This window comes from Cavia porcellus, unplaced genomic scaffold, assembly GCF_034190915.1.
Source record: "Cavia porcellus strain 051 isolate PalLab524CR breed Dunkin Hartley unplaced genomic scaffold, mCavPor4.1 scaffold_14, whole genome shotgun sequence".
NCBI classification, from domain to species: Eukaryota; Metazoa; Chordata; class Mammalia; order Rodentia; family Caviidae; genus Cavia; species Cavia porcellus.
Genome location: NW_026947497.1, coordinates 11,984,447 through 12,001,038, shown reverse-complemented (window position 1 = coordinate 12,001,038; position 16,592 = coordinate 11,984,447). Strand labels below are relative to the sequence as shown.

The following is a 16,592-nucleotide window of genomic DNA, read 5'->3' as shown; positions in this document are numbered from 1 at the left end:
TATATACAAATAATGAAAATAATAGACAAGGGCTAATCCCTAAGTGGAGGACATCACTGCTGGTAGCTTTGCATACTGCCTGAGCAGACTGGCCAGAATGTGTTGCTATCATCCAATGTCCGTCCTGGCAAACACAGCATGCGTGGTCCTCAGCAGAAAGGCAAACTGTCTCACCCTCCCTGCTGCACCCCTTGGAGCACAGGTACAAAGCACAGAACAAACCCCATTCTACGGAGTCTCAGAGACACCTGAGCAATGATGGTTCCCTCACAAGCTGCTGCCTGGCTCTCTGCTGGCTGCACAGTGGCTGATTCGTGCTTTGGGGTAAAGAACTCTGGAAAGGAGAAAAGCAAAGGGAACTTTCTTTGATCTGCGCTCACAGGGCTGCCCCAAGAGGACACCACATAAACCCCATGGATGTAAAAAATGCACATCACACGTGCGGGTCTAACTCAACCACTCCACTTCATCATAATAACATCAGCTTTAACTTCACTCATTTTAAACAATTTCAAGTTGTCTCATGCTATTTGCAATCATGAGTCAATAGTTCTGAACTATTTTTAGTGAATGTGTAGATTTCAGAAATTGTATTGAATATTATGCTCCCCCAAGAGCCAATAAAAAGCACTGGAGATTTTTGTTGAAAACTAAGTGAAAACAGTTCCTTCACAGAACTCCTATGAAGATACTTTTCAACACAACCAAGATCAGCTGTGTAACAACAGTTAGGAATCTGTGCTTTGGAACCCAGCAACCTAAATTTCAATCTTACATCAGCCCTCCAAGGCTAGAATATTCTTAATACTAAATGGTATTATTTTCATATCATTGACAACACATTATGTATGAAAGAATTTATGTGGGGAAAATTATGGAAAATTTCTTCCCAAAGAAAGTATGATACAAAAAGATCCCCATAACAGACAAAACCAAATTCTTATTTCCAGTCCTTATCTTCAATTTTCATTTCAGAAAACAATTAAGCTTACACTTCTATGCCAATCTAACTCAGAAACACTAAAGGTAAAACGAAAAAACAAAACAATCCCATCAAACCACTAAATGTACCCACCTGGATAAAGGAGAGACTGGTCCAAAAATGACTCCTTATTTATATTTATATTTGTTTGCTTACCTTTAAACTTAATGGATGTATAGAGAATAACAGTTACCAAGAAAATAAAATAAATCTCACAGAGTGCAAAAAGTCACTGTGATGCCTCCCTAGAGCTAACTGTGGTGGAGATGACCCCTTTACACGTATCTGAGAGCTTGCTTAGAGACAGTAATCAGAATATTTAGAAACAAGCTCCAGAATGCTAATTGCACCTCTTAAAGTACAGATCTTTATGCTTAAAGCTTTTTGCTCCAAGTAATAGTTGTAAACCTGGGCTCTCTTTGAATATGTTAGTTCTATAGTATTGATGCAAAGGAAGAATTATATTCTTGCAAAGTATAAATTTCACTCTCCTCTCTGGCTACATTGCAAGTCATGTTTTAACCTCTGATAACCTTTTAGCACATAGCATAGAGCCCAGCACATGTTTTATATCCAATTAATAAAGAAGGAATAAATAAAAAACAGCAAAGCAAGTCTAAGACAGCAAAAGAGACACATGCTTGCCATCTAGTGGTACACTGTCAAAAATATACATACATGATTCCCAGAGTGTGACAAAAGTAATAAAGATGACAAAAACATTCTAACAACAGATATCTTGTCACAGATTTCATTTATCTGTGAGGAACACACTGTCCTAAAGGTGCCAAATAAAGTGATGTATGTGCATAGAGCCTGAAAACGAGCATCTTCCTCCTGTAATAAATCATACTGCAAGATAGCAATGAAGACTCAATCATACAGGAAGCATCTGGATGCCTTCACCACATACAAATACTAGATGTTTGAGTGGCAAGACATATGTACCCTGCACTGAACACCGCACAGTGGATATGGGTATCAAAACATCACAAGGTGCCCTAATAAATATGGACAACTTTATGTGTCAATTTACAAAATTAAATAAAATAGAACTTTAACATAAAAGATTTAGCTATATATAACGACCCACAAATGTGGTGCTAGGCAGTGAATGACTTTTTCTTCAGTATAACTTATTAAAGCTATGCTTTCAATCATTAAAAATATGCTGGTGTACTGGCTACAAACATTAAGGTACCGCTTGAGAAAGCAAACAGTGCTCTTCTCTCCCATCTCAATTCTGCCTGTATCTTGAGTTCATTAATAAATCATAGTCCACTCTAAAGCTGGTGTCACACCAACTCTATTCCATCTACCTCGGTGAATGTCAACGGGAACTTGCGGTCAGCAGAGAGATCACAGTTCTCTTCTCCCATTCCATCCATCAAAAGAACCAAATGTTCCCAAACTCTGTGTGCACCATCTGTGGCCTGGGGCATTTACTAGAAGCCTCTTCAGAACTCTTATTTATGTTTTTCTTGTCTCTAAAGAATCCTTGTTTTCCTGAGTCCTAGTTTTTCCATTTCACAGAGAGTCGCCCTTAAGAGTCCTTGTTTAAAGAGTGAATACACAAACAAATGCAAATGCCACAGCATATTCAGCTTCCACTAGGAGCCTCCACGAGGCTTTGTTCTGGCCACATGGGGAAGAGCATCAGAGCCCACAGCTCCTATAGCTCTTAGTTCCTCTGGCAAAGGCCAATGGGCACCATGTTCTATCCTGAGGACTCAGTCATTGTATTTAGACAGTGAAAACAAACAGGGAAATTTAAACATACAGTTTCTTATGATGCAGGCAGTTTACTGAGTAAGCAGGGGCAACTTTCTTTGTAAATAAAAAATAATCAGAACAAAAAAGGCAGTGAGGCTGGATGAGTTAATCTCTCTGGCACTGGCTGGACCCAGAATCTGCGGGATGGGCCAGCAGCTGCAGGTCGCTGCAGAGAGCTTTGGTGTGGGATGGAAGGGCACTTCCATCAGCCAGGGTGTCCTATACTAGAGGGAGAGGGCAGAAGAGCCAAGAAACAGGCACAGAAAAAGGTGCTGAGTCTTGTAATACTGTATTCACACATTTTATAAAAACACATCGACTGAAAGAAGCCCCGGCTCAGTTTTCCGTGGGTAAAGCGCTTAGCTCTGCATACTTCTGTATACATTCTGCAACGCATTTAGCAAAAGAAGTGCCACGCAAAGTGCTCTAAACACTGAGTGTGACCAAGTTTGTGGCTGGAAAACCACAGAAGCTGATGTGTCCCTTGTACTCACCGTGGTGGTGGTGGTGACCTCTTCGGTCACGACTTTCAGCGTGTCGACCACGGAGATGTAGCCCAGCCGCTTCGCGATGGCCAAGGCAGTGTTACCATTCTGAAGGGAGAGTGAAAGAGAGGAGAGTGAGGGGGGAGAGGGAGGACGGCAATGTGGGCCAATGAGATCACCCACAGCTCTGCATGAGCCAGCATTTCCTTCCAAAACAGGATCAGCTTAGGAAAATCACTAGTTTTTACCATTACATCTAAATCTGTCTTTGTAACTTCTTTAGACTATAGCCCAGGTCACCATGGTAACACAACAAGCTGGAGTCTGCTTGCTCTTTTTAATAAGAAGCACTTGACGCTTTAACCCTAAGGTTGTCAAACATCTAAGAAGCCCTGAGATTAGGAAAGCATGTGCTGAATTGAAGATGATGCCTCCGAAGACTCTCGGGAGCATCAGGTACACTTAGCCCTACCCGAGGTCGGGCATCTGCCGCGGGTTACCCCTGGGAACATAGGGACATATGTAGCTCCAGCTGTGTGGGAGCACAGGCTGCAGCAAATTAACACAAGCCGGAGATTCAGGCCGCCTGCCTGGGATCCCAGTTTGTTTAACTGCTCCGCTTAGTTTACATTTCAATTGCTCCACATCCCCAGGAGCCTCTGAGCCAGCAGCTCTGAAAAGCTGCTCCCTCCAGAAAGCAGGGAGGGAGGGCTCTACCCCTGCTCACATCTGAGCGCCAGCTGCAGGCAGAGGAGTTTCAGCAGTCTGAGCGCAGGGCTCTGCTCTCCAGAGAACCAACAGGCGCATGGCCAACTGGTGTCCCTCCCTAGGGCGGGCACTCTCGGGAAGTCACACTGACTTCTGGGAAGGTTTTTCTAGAAGTCAGGGGCTTTCCAGAGTGTGGAAGCTCATTTAAGTTGCACATGGGAGCTCAGACATGAGACCACTTGGGCCAGAGAGGAGGAAGTTCAGAGTGCTTACCGCGGTGGTGGCGTTGGGCTTGGCTCCATGTTGCAGCAGGACATTGATGATGTGTGTGTGGCCCTGCTGGGCAGCCTGGTGCAGAGGTGTGTAGCCATTCTGGGGTTGGAGGTGGCAGCAATTTGCAGGGGGACAGGAAAGTGAGATTAGCCTTCATTTTCACTTCCTAGTCTTATTTACAACAAAACCATTGAGGATGCTTTTGTTTATTTGGAGCCCAGTTTTCCCAGCAACCCATTTCTCAGCAGCAAACCCTCCCTCACACCTTCTGCTGCTAAACAAAGAGACCAGCTTATGAAACAAGGAGATAAAAAGCCTCTCTGAAAAAACTATTCATATCTGGTGAGCAAATTAGCAGTAAAAAATGGGTATGCACAGAAGAGATTTAAAATGGGAAAGGACATTATCGCTGGTTTCCCCCCTACTTCGGAGGTAAGGAAGATTAAACTTATTTTTGAAAGAAGGCTGCAGAGGGTCACAAAAACTCTTTTATGCTTGTCCTGCCTTTCCTAGAAGTTAACCTTTGGGTTTGCTTTACAGTTTCTGAATCAATGAAAATAAATCTAAACCTATACTCATTTCCAGGAACAGCTTTGGGTATAGAACATATCCATACACTTGGAGAATAAAAGATGTTATCAGACTTAAGTGGCCCATCCTCAGTAACAACAGAAACGGTCTTAAAAAACTAGTTTTTAACATTCTGGTCTGAATGTTCACAGGATTGAAAGCCCTGTAGTCTATGATTTCTGAGGAGTCATTGGCAAGGTTAGTGAGGCCAGTCCTGGCTGAGAACTGCAGTGGGCAGTGAGGTGTGATACAGGATTTGTGTACTAACATTAATTTAAAAGTCAGGCCCGAATGCTTGGAGGTACAACCAGTAACAAAAGCCATCACGGTGCCAAGTGCTGGACCCTGAAGTATTTTTTCCTTACTCTTTAAAGCACCTTGAAATGAGGATGTTTGGTGCATCCAAGGTATTTCATAAAGAATGGCTGGTGAAAGGAGTAATGAGAAATAATTTGATAAATGGTTGTATTTCTCCCGATTTGCAGAGATGATGAAATTGAACACAGCAACTAAGCAACTTCTCCACAGTCAGTCTTAGGTTCAGGTGCTGTGTACACTATGACAACACAGTGGTTTTGTGACTCAGAACTACTTTCCTAATCTACTTGCCCCACTTCTGACAAGTTACGGTTTTCAGACACAGCTGCGGTAAACTTTAAGGTCTGAGTGGCCCATTTGCATCCCACGTGAATCTACACCCAGACCTACACGTGTATACTGCCTTCTACCCAGTGTCCTTGTGGCCCATGATCGTGTGGATATTGCTCGTCCTACAGGAACCCACTGTCTACCTGCAGGACAAGCACATCGTTTGCTTCTTCTGTGTGTACCCATGGCCTCTGTCCCCTTGCACAAGGGTCATTCTGTCCAAGAGACCCTGAGTCTGGTGTACCCGCCACTAACCACGGAAGAAGCCTAATGCCTGCCATACCTCCCTACAACCAAGTGAGCCCAGGGAAGTTGGAAACATGGCGCATGGACCATGGAGCTCTGAGAAGCCTTCAGTTATTTCACTGATGCACAGACACTTGAGCAACATAAAGTGATACTTTTCCCCCAAACTTCTTCCTTTCCATTGTGATACCAACCAACTTTTGTTCATGTCTTCAGTATCATCCAAGTTGATTCATTTAAGAAGTGTTTACTAACCATATGCTATGTGCTAAACAACTTAGCACATAAGTTAGTAACATGACGTATGATAAACTAATCCATATAAGTATAAATAACTATTGGTCACCTACACGTGCCATAAATTGTAACAATGGCATGTGACAAACTACCAGGAGATGATGCTGAGGAGAAAATCAGATTGTGTTCCTCTACCTACAGGCAGGCTGACATCAGAGTGATATCAGCAAACATCTAAAAGGGGGCAGGGTACAGATTTGAAGTTTGGGGGCACGGCTTGAAAGAAGCTTAAAGAACTGGATGAAACGTTTGAGTTCAAAGCTGTACGGGCAATCAGTGAGGCTGGTACTCAGAGCTGGCATCAGGGGACTGCAGGTCAACCTCAGCCTCCCATTAACCTGTTTACTGCCCTGGCTTCCTGTTCCCAGGGATAAGATGCGCCAGGCATGGAGAGCCCATTGTTGGTACCGGACAGCTTGAAGTCTTTTAGGTCACTCTCAGGCAGGTCCTGACCCAGATAATCTAGATATAAATTAACAGCCTCACTCCCAGGACATCACGGTCCAGGGGGCCCCAGTGGACTCCGAGGTCAGGAGACTGTCCTTGTGTTCTGCCAGGGAAGCTGGAACAACTAGAAAACCTTTACAGGAGCATTTGACTGAGGTGCAATCTACTTTTGCAGGTCCTACTGGACAGGAGTTCTAGACCCCACTTGTCCACAACAGTCAGCAGATCCCAAAGCCCCTGGTCCCTTATTTTCACAGTTGTAAAATCACCAGGATATCAAGTCTGACCAAGGATCAAACAAATTGTCCATGAAAATAGTTTTTAACTTTTAAAATTATATAAAAATGTCACCAAACATTGGCTTTTCCTCTCATTAAAGAGCTCCACAATCTGTGCAGTATATTTTATGAAGAAAATTTCCTTTCATACGCAGTAGTTCAATCTTCCTCAGAAGGTAATTCACAAAGTCTGTTTTACCTTAAGCCACTGGGACACAGTTTCATTTTCATTTTAAGCAATTAATAATTCCATACATTTCCAAATCTTTTATATCAAGTTGTGAGTCATTCTGGAGTAAAAGCAGTATGCCCATCTGTATTTGCTTTTTTTTTTATTGTGATACTGGGTTTTGAGCTAAAGGCCTTCAAAACTGACTTCCATTCCCAGCTCTTTTCTATATTTTACTTTGAGACAAGATCTAAATGGTGAATATGTTGCATTTTCAAAGCAATGACACAATCCTTTAGTAACTACTACACATGAAATGTCAGGAACAAAATGTAACTCCTTCCCCAGAGATATCATGCTATATGAAAAAGTTCTGAAGGGTTTATTAAATGTTCTCCCTGGCAGTCTGATCTATCAACTACCCTAAGTATAAATTTCCAAATACCACAGTTCACCACAAAACAAACAGTGACAGGTTTGTCACAAATGAAAGGTATGCAGGTCAGGCTGTCTGTCTGTACTTCCTCAAGGGGGACAGGGCCATGGATAGGAGTGGAGTCAAGGGCTCAGGGAGAGGTAAAGGAAATCTGCCAACACAGCCATTGTTCTAGCAGGTGTCTATTTTAGCCTGCAGCTCCTTACTAAACTAATCTCATTACCTTTTGGTAAAAGCCATTCTGAAGCTAACTTACATGGCTATCACAGGTCATTAGAATAAAAAGTCTCAAAAAATTACAAAATTTTGTAATTTTGTTCTAAATCATGATTTGTTCTAAATCACTTTAAAAGAACTTAAAAATAATTATAGCTGTGGTAGCTGGCAAAGTGTTCAAATGGCTGAACCTATCTGCTTACAGAAAAGACAGATAAATCCAAGTATTTTACCTTGGTTTTTGCATTGACATTCGCCCCCTGCTTCAGCAGAAAGTTGACCATTTTCACATTTCCATAGTGACAGGCCACAATTAAAGGAGTGTAACCGAGCTGTAAATAACAAATAAATCAGAAACTCATAAAGAAGAAGCATTATTATTTTAATGGGCAATAACCAAAGGGAGAGAGGAATTAGGTGGAATTTCAGTTATTATAGGGTAGATGGAAAATCAGTTTAGTTTACTTACATAATATTTAGTGGATTATATAACGTATCTTGTGAATACAAAGATGGACCCCTGGCCATGTAAGAGTTTACATCAGCACCAGGGATCAGAAATGTATGTGATTTAACTAAGAAAGAGTTACACATACAACATAATTTGAGACAGAGAAAGTGACAGACTCAGAAGAGGATGAAGAAATACAGGAAAGTTTAGCTAATTGGGGACTTAAAGCCTAATCAAAATTTAGTGACCTAGAAAGGGAAAAAAGCCATGGTGAAACCAAAAAAGCATGGAGCTGAGCAAGCCCAGAAGGACACCAGCAGATCACTGGCACAAAAAAAAGCAAGCAGGAAACAGTGGTCCCAGCATGGGAAACCGGAGTCTTCCTGCGGAGGACCTTGACAGCACACTGTCCATTTGGAGCCTCTGGAGGTCTTTTGGGGAGGGGACCTGACATGGGTTGACCTGAATGAGCCCCGACTGGGATTTCCCCAGAGCTCTCATGACCCGGTCAATGACTGGCCTTACTTTCGTATGTGCATCCTGGTCAGCCCCGCGCTTGGTCAGAATCTCAGCAACGTTGACTTTATCCTCTTGGGCCGCAAGGTGTAAGGATGTGAGTCCACTCTGGAGAGGGAAAGATACACAAGAGTTTGCTTGAGGAGGAAACACACTGCACTGGGCAGCACCCAACACCAAGTCTCGGAAACTGCTGGAAAACTCAGAGCCTCTCTCCCCAGGAACCGCGCCTACAATATCCGAGAAAAACTTTCAAAGTTAATGCAACTTTTCATCAAGACTTACTCTCTAAGTCTTGGCAAACTGCATTTTCTATGTTGGGTATTTTTGATATGAGACTTAAACAACCCAGCTAATAAGCTTCCAGATGACATTCACTTCCAAGCCAGCTAGCTGAGCCTTCTGTGGCATTTATTTACTTGCCTAAATAAATGATCAACCACATACTATTGTTACTTCATAATCACAGCAATAATCTATATCTTATCAATAAAACTTGGTATCAATGTCAAAAATGCACAGAATTATAAGAAATTAGTTCAGAATAATTTCTTCCAGCATCCAAACAGCGGATTCTCTTGTTTTTTATTTTAATTGCTCCTCTAGATACTTAATTATAAAAAGTAACCCTATCATTTATAAAGCACCATAAAGTACTCGGGCGTTTTGTTGTTGTTTTTGGTTTGTTTATGCAAAAACTTTGGCATATACACATAGGTAATTATTTTGTTCATTAGACTATGCAAATAAAATACAGTTGTGAATAATTAAAAGTGAAGGGATGAAGGCAGATTGTGCCCCAGACACAAAGTAGATTTCACTGTAAAGACTCTGTCCTGGTTTCTTCTTTTTAAAATGCAAATATTTTGAGGAAACGAACTCTTAAATAGTTCTTATCATATGCTATGATTTGAATATGTCCCTAAATTTTCATGGGTTAGAAATTAAACCTTAATTTCATCTGTTGATGATATTCAAGGATGGGGTGGGGAGGTAACTGGCATTCCATGAGGTCATGAAGGTAGTGCCCGACCCCACCAGGGTGGCACTGTGGCCTATAACATGGATGGCGAACCTTTTAGAGCTTTCAGTGATAACACGCAGCTGGCTGCGGCCCACGTGCCCACAGGTTCACCACAGCTGCCCTGTGAGAAGAGGAAGCGGACCTGAGCTCAGGGCTCACACAGCCCAACCTTGGGCAGCCCTGCGCTCACCCACAGGGCCCTGGCAAGGGTCAAACAGGTGCCGATGCCATGGGCTTGGGCTTCCCGGCCTCCAGCCAAATTCATTTCTATTGCTTACAGATTTCTTTCTATCTGTTGCAAGTATTTTGTTACAGGAACAGAAAGTGGTACTTTTTAAAAGGATCTGAGGAGTTGTGACACAGCCCTTGTGGGAAGGCAAACAGTGCACAGTGATGAAGACCCAGCCCACAACCAAGCCCTTGGCACCATCCACCCGTGCTCTTCCCGGGAAGGACACAGCACACACTCTGCTCTTAGGATCTATTTTCACTCAGTGCTTCAAACCTGCAACTTGCTAGGGACAGAGCTCTGGCCTGGCACAGCACCAGCCTGGCAAGCCTAAGGTCTTGAGCTTGATTCCCCATACAAAAAACAAAACAAAGCAAAGCAGAACAAGACAGTTTACTCAACAGATGTAAAAAATAAAAAGTATTTTGCATGCTTTTAGAAAACTCTAGGAAGCTTAATTTTTCACTTAACCCAAACCATGTATTACAAAACACATCAAAAGATTCAAACAAAGAATTAACTTCTAAACCCAGACTCTTAAGTATTAGTTTTTCAGCATCTACCTCCAGAGGAATAGCAGCTAGATGGACTCAAACGTATATATGTAAGTAGAAAATGGACTACAGATAGATGAACAGACAGCTATGCACTTGCAAAAATTCTAAATATTTTTAGATTTGAATAAATTCTCCCTTAAAACCTTGATGATCTTCTGCTGGGTGACCCCATCACCGATCATGACTCTGTCATTCAGCTGGGCTGGAGGATGATTCGGTGGATCTGCCTGCTTCTTCTTTGAACAAAATCCCAGAACGAACCATCATCTCTCACCTTCCCTCCCATACTACCATCTCTCAAATTTGGAATGAGGGACACCAGAAACTAGGGACGTCTGGGCCGGGCATTTGAACTACAGTGACTGTTAACTCTTAGGAGTCACTGGGTAGCTCTTTGGAGGTTTGCACCAAGACCTTGAGTATCTGCAGAAAGAGGTCAGTGAAACTGACTAATGGAGAAACCATGTAAAAACACGGCTGTCAATTTAAGAGAACCTGTGAGAGTGACTCTCCTGCTTCTTGTGGCTTCCCGGCTATTCTCTAGGCTTGCTCCCCTGCCTGTCTTGTGCTCTATGCTACACCTCTGTTTCTCTGTTTTCATCTGTACTCCAAATTATCATAGATTGGTTTCTGTTTGCATTCATCCAAAAGTTTCTGGTGGGAGCAAGGAGGAAGATGGGAATACCTTGGTCGACATGTGGATATTGGCTCCCTTGTCCAGCAGCAAGGTGACCATGTCCGTGTGGCCCTCCTGCGAGGCCAGGTGGAGTGGTGTTACGCCTTGCTTTGTCACAATGTTGGTCTCGGCTCCATAGCTGAGGAGCGTGGAAGCGATCTGCATCTGGTTCTTCTTGGCAGCAATGTGTAAAGGAGTGTAACCATTCTAAAACAAAGCAGAGACTCGTGTATAAGCAAAAAGAAGTTTAACAAGTTCCTAAATGTTTCTCTACAGGAAATAACACTGTGCAATTAAGAAAAGTAGAAGCGAGTTGACAACTGATCCGTACTCTTACCCATCCCGAGCCTGCATCTGACCACACCTAATCCTTCCAGCCTGACCTCCTGCTCTACTATAAGGACTCTCAGGCACAAAATCTCCGTGTACTATTGGATTTTTCCTAAGATAACAGGCAGGTTCCCTGTTTACATAACTAACTTTACGTACTGGAGGCAGGTTTCATCTCTCTCTCTTTAGTTTTCTCTTTTGCAAGCTACACTCCCATTCCTTGCACTATTCCCTTTAGAAGCAGTATCTCAGACCCTTTTCTACCAGGGGTGACCTGGTCTGACTGGACTAGAGTTTGTCAATATTGCTCTTGAATTACCCAGAACTGAATCCTAAACTTCAGAAGTGGTTTTAGACACACACAGAGTAAAATGCTATTACTTCTACAATCTCTTTGAATCAGACTGTACTTTTCCTTCAGTGAGCAAATGTTACTGCCAGGCAGTGGATCAGGTGAACAAAAACAAAAGTGAGCTTAATCCAGCCTTTAAAGGGCTGGATACATGAAAAAGATATTACAGGACAAAACAGCTTTATATGAACCCTGCAGTCAGTTTAAATCTGGACTCTCCCCTCAGCAAAAGTGGAAAAGCGTGGCTTCTAGCTTTACGTGGGAGTCTGTCCAGTGGACCAAAATATCTCATCCTTGGCAAACTGTAAATCTCATATTGTGAAAAACAACCAAACAGGGCTGAGGATTTAACTCAGCAGCTACAGCGCTTGCCTAGTAAGCATGAGGTCATGAGCTCAATCCCTGGTATCCAAAAAAAATGAACACACACACACATTGGGACAAGTATCAGGCTTGAATACACATTGTCTTCTTCTCGTTTATCAAACCTGGTAGAATACTGCATGAAAAAAACTGTATGAAAGAAATTAAAAATGGTGGGTTTACCATTGACATGACACATAGAAAGCAGAGGCGAGAGAATGATCGAGGGTGAGTGTGAGTGTGAGCCTGTGTGCGTGTGAGTGTGAGCCTGTGTGTGTGTGTGACTGAGATAAGAGGTATTTTGAGGACATATTTCCCTAAGTCTAACTAAAAAGCATGCCAGAATTAAAAAAAAAAAAAAAAAACAATTTTAAGAATTTAAATGTGTTTCTATGCTATCATCAAACTGTGATCTTCAAACAGCCTTCCCTCCGGTGCCCACCCTACTTCCGTTTCTCTCAGCCAAAATGACCAGCTCTCATCTTTCCCGGCTAACATCTCCCTTTAAGCTGATGAGGCGCACCCAGCAGCTTCCCAGGAAGCCTGTTCAGAGGCTAACGCAGGTCCCAGGCGCCCCAGCTGTAATTCCACACTCAGACTCCTGGGCTCTTAAATAGGGCACAGATTTTGTGGATTTTCTAATTTTGGGCCTCTTTAGTTCCAATGCGGTTCTTTAGCCCCAAGTTCCCCATTCTCCAATGCAGGATGTACCAAGGCAGATAGAGGGCCAGGCATTTGTGAAGGAGGTTTCTGTGGAGAATGATGTCGATGTTTTACCAATCCAAGAGACCATCGAAGAGGGGTTGATTTTGGCAGCGGAAGAGGTTTGGGCGGGGTAATCAACCTGCAAGATCCGAAGAGCCCTGTACTCCAAACCATAAACAGTTTTGGAACTAAATAAAGTCCCCATACACACCCAAGCAAGACCAAGAAAAGGCTCTAGACTTCGGCAGAAAGAAGAAAAGAGTCAAAGGACTGCTTGTTAGGAGATAAGGAAATTGTAACGACAGGAAAGGGTTATATGTGGAGGTATACATGTATCTATGTGGGCAAAGTTTGACACATTTATAATGTTTTGTTATATGGAACATGTTTCTATATTAAAATAAGTGTTTTTCAGAATTTGCTTTTACATAGTACCTCACTTGATTACTGTGATAATATGTATAATTTATATAAGTGAGATTATATGTTTCTGTAATAGAAGTAGGATAAATCTACTGGTTAAGAGTGTTGGCTCTCACGTCACTTTGCTGGAGATTGAATTCTAGCTCTAATAATGGGTATACCTGTAACTTTGAGCAAGCTGCCTCATTTAAATCTCACTTCCTTATCTGAAAAACAGAGACCATCATAATACAAATATCACAGAATTATTATAAGATTCGATGGGCACCTACATGGAAAAGGCTAGGTACCAGGTGTGACACATAAATGCTAGTTGTGTTATTTCACCTTATGCAGCATAAATAGTTTTCCATGGCAAAAAAAATTAAGTATATTATCAAAATATGTTTACAAAATGAAGAGACAAGATGTAATGATGACATTATGCATTAGATGAATTTGGGTACTTTTCCAAACAAAGGGGCAAATCCAAATGACAGGAAATGTCTGGCCCATAAACATGAGACTTTAGCTGGAGCCAGTTCAGAGTTGGTGCTCGGTAAATCCCAAAATCGCGTGCTAGTGCAGAGAGGTAAAAGGATCCCTGCTATAACAAATGCAGGGACACAGGTTAAAAGACAAAGAAACAGAGTCTTTCACTTAGAGCTAGATGGAGTGGGCGTGGCAAGGTGCGTCGCGTCCTCGTCCCTGACGCATGGGAAGGAAGACCCCGCAGCACCACTGTCCCAGTCCTTTCTCCACACACCAAGTGGGCATCTAGGGGCTACTGGCCTCGCGTTCCTCTCCAGGACACAGGGGCACCTCCCCGCAATGTCTGCCAGCTCTAGAATTGTAAGTGGTGTGCAAGATGTTAACACCAAAACCACTACGGCAAAGGGCCGCCGGGCCCAGCTACCCTACCGCGTGCTGGAGGCCCCATCCCGCGGCCAGCTGACCGCGCTACACTGCGCCTGCGCCTGCGCACCCTCCTAGGCCTCACCTTGGCGATGGCGTGCGGGGACGCGCCCTTCTCCAGTAACAGCAGCGCCACCTTCTGGTTGTCATAGTGAGCAGCAACGTGGAGCGGGGTAAGGCCGTTCTGTAAAGGGTGTGTTTCAGTTTCAGCGTTAATAAATTAGCTTTAGCTGCTCTGAAGCTACCAGGATGCAAGGAAACTGTGCCGATTTAGTTTGTGTTAATTAATTAATGTAGTCAATAGAAAAGAAAGAGTCAAAACAAATGCACAATAGTTTTCATGATAGGAACGTAACTAAAATCAAAAATGATTGAGTTTACAATAGGCAAAGTGCATCTCGATGGTCACAACAAAGAAAGGCATAGGGTGCTAGTGTACATGGACATCACAGAGATTCTTTATGCAAAGAAGCTGTGGTCCCTGCCATGACAAGAACATACATTTGGGGCGCAGCTCAACATTCTTTCTGAATGCACTCATATGTGGAAAACCATAAAGTTATTGCCACCATGTCTATTTGGCACCATTTCATCGATTTCACTCATATGAGAAAAATATTCCTACAGATCTCTAGAACTAACTATTCCACTAGCAACATAACTAAAACGAAAACATGACACTGAAAACTTTTACCTTCCCAGCAGAGTCTGCAGCAGCACGGCGTTGCAAGAGAAGTTTTGCCACATCCAGGCTTCCATACTTGGCTGCTACATGAAGAGGGGTAAAACCCTTCTGAAAAAGCAAATAAAGGAAATATTTAGTATTTTGCTAACTCCTAACAAATTCTTTGTTGATTTTCTATTTTGGAAATGTACTGGTAACGTGAAATGTTTTAGCCATAAACAAAACAAGGATAAACAATGAAACTTAACATTCAAAAGTTTGGCTTGATAGACTGGACAATAGAAATTTTATTTTAAGATCTTAGAGACTGAAATTTGGAATTTACAATAACTACTAGTGTCAGAAGACTGGCTCTGATTTGAGTAAGATTTTTAAAAAGTCTGCCTTTTTTTCCTCATCTCAAAAATTAATAAGATTGAGACAACAGCTGCTTTTTATTTCTTATGCTTTTTATAACACCTTAGTTCCCAATTTATTTAAATTTTATGATATTTTGGGAGTCACAGTAAAAAAAAGAGTGACCCAGTTTACATATTTTTTTTGCAGATACAGCAAGATAAATGGTCTACAAAACAAAAATATTCACAATTTTAAAAGCTCTTTGCATCCTGACTTCTGATCCCTTTCTTGAAGAGCAACACTGTTTTAAAAACCAACTCCTCTTGTGAAATACAGTATACTTCTGGCATGGTGTTGAGCTGATTAACAACAGACTTTTAAACATGCTAAAGCTCTAAAGCTCTTTTACAGCTCAGCTGTCCTCTGCATGCTCAGAGACCATGCAGTCAGCAGTGTGCTGTGAAATCCTGGGTGAGATCCTGGTGTAGTCAGGCTCCCACACTAGGATCTAAAGGGTCCTCACAGCCAGACAGTTTAGCCACATGCTCTTCTGGCACTAGGGTGGGACAGCAAGGACTGTGGGCTGAGCAGGATCTATAAAACAGCAAATGTGCCTGTGTTGAGTTCTCCAAGGCGCAGCTTCTCCTTGCCCCCTTCTCAACCACTGAACATCCCCAAGAACCAATGGAGCCCTTCCATCGTGTTGTCAGACCACCAGATCAATTATTGTGAATTAAGATGACACTTTTCTGCTTTTTTCTTTTAAACATTCTGTACTAATTAATTTTTGGAAGAGAGTGAATCTCTTGGCATTTGCCTCATGTGGGCCAAACACAGGAAGGATTTCTTCCTCTGGCTTGGGTCCACATAATCCTCAGCTGCTGTTAAAACTCTGCTCCCCACCCTCAGTGCACAGCATGATTGGATGACGCTAACTTGAGTTGGAGCAGGGTTCACACGGGAGGAAGGAGAGATCATCTCCTGATGAACTGATCGACCTCTTTATCAGTCTGGAATCTCTTATCAGGCAAAGCTACACACTGGAGAATCCCAGAGGCAGGGTTATAAAGAGTGTTTTACATCACACGGCTTTTCCCCATGTTAATCACCTAAGGATGTCATCTCCCTCTGATATTTATAAATAGCTTTTAGTTAAGTGATTCACCTATCGTTCAGCCCTGGTTGGTTATACTGTTAAAACTGTTTCATAGTGTCTTCTATTTCACTGCCCTAATTTACTATATTTTTAAACCAAAAGCTATTTGAAAGACAGCAACTAACTACTCCCTATGTCCATATCTTTATATCTTAACTTTGTCTGTTTACACTTTCATCTGTTAGGTTCTTACTACTATTGTTATATCTTCATTGCTTAGTTATTGGATTTGTTTTTTCTTTTAAAGAATTATAGAAAATTCTTTCAACTTTTCAGATGTCAGAATTTGAATAATTATCAACTTCTTATATCAATAGGAAGATGTTTTTCAGCCATGGGCAACCAATTGAGCCCTAAGAGCAGT

General features: G+C 42.3%; 1 protein-coding gene across 50 annotated transcripts in view; it reads right to left on the bottom strand.

The window, feature by feature from the left end:
• The window catches only part of Ank2 (ankyrin 2), a 505,060-nt gene that overhangs the window by 79,310 nt on the left and 409,158 nt on the right, over nucleotides 1-16,592 (bottom strand). For 43 of the 50 annotated variants that reach the window (XM_063260663.1, XM_063260668.1, XM_063260641.1 and 40 more), the window contains 7 exons: nucleotides 14,743-14,841; nucleotides 14,134-14,232; nucleotides 10,991-11,188; nucleotides 8,505-8,603; nucleotides 7,762-7,860; nucleotides 4,222-4,320; nucleotides 3,250-3,348 (listed from right to left, as the gene is read on the bottom strand). In XM_063260663.1, coding sequence (XP_063116733.1) covers nucleotides 3,250-3,348; nucleotides 4,222-4,320; nucleotides 7,762-7,860; nucleotides 8,505-8,603; nucleotides 10,991-11,188; nucleotides 14,134-14,232; nucleotides 14,743-14,841 — 792 coding nt within the window. The remainder of the gene's footprint in view (nucleotides 1-3,249; nucleotides 3,349-4,221; nucleotides 4,321-7,761; nucleotides 7,861-8,504; nucleotides 8,604-10,990; nucleotides 11,189-14,133; nucleotides 14,233-14,742; nucleotides 14,842-16,592) is intronic. The other 7 variants (XM_063260655.1, XM_063260672.1, XM_063260683.1 and 4 more) reach the window with 1 other exon arrangement.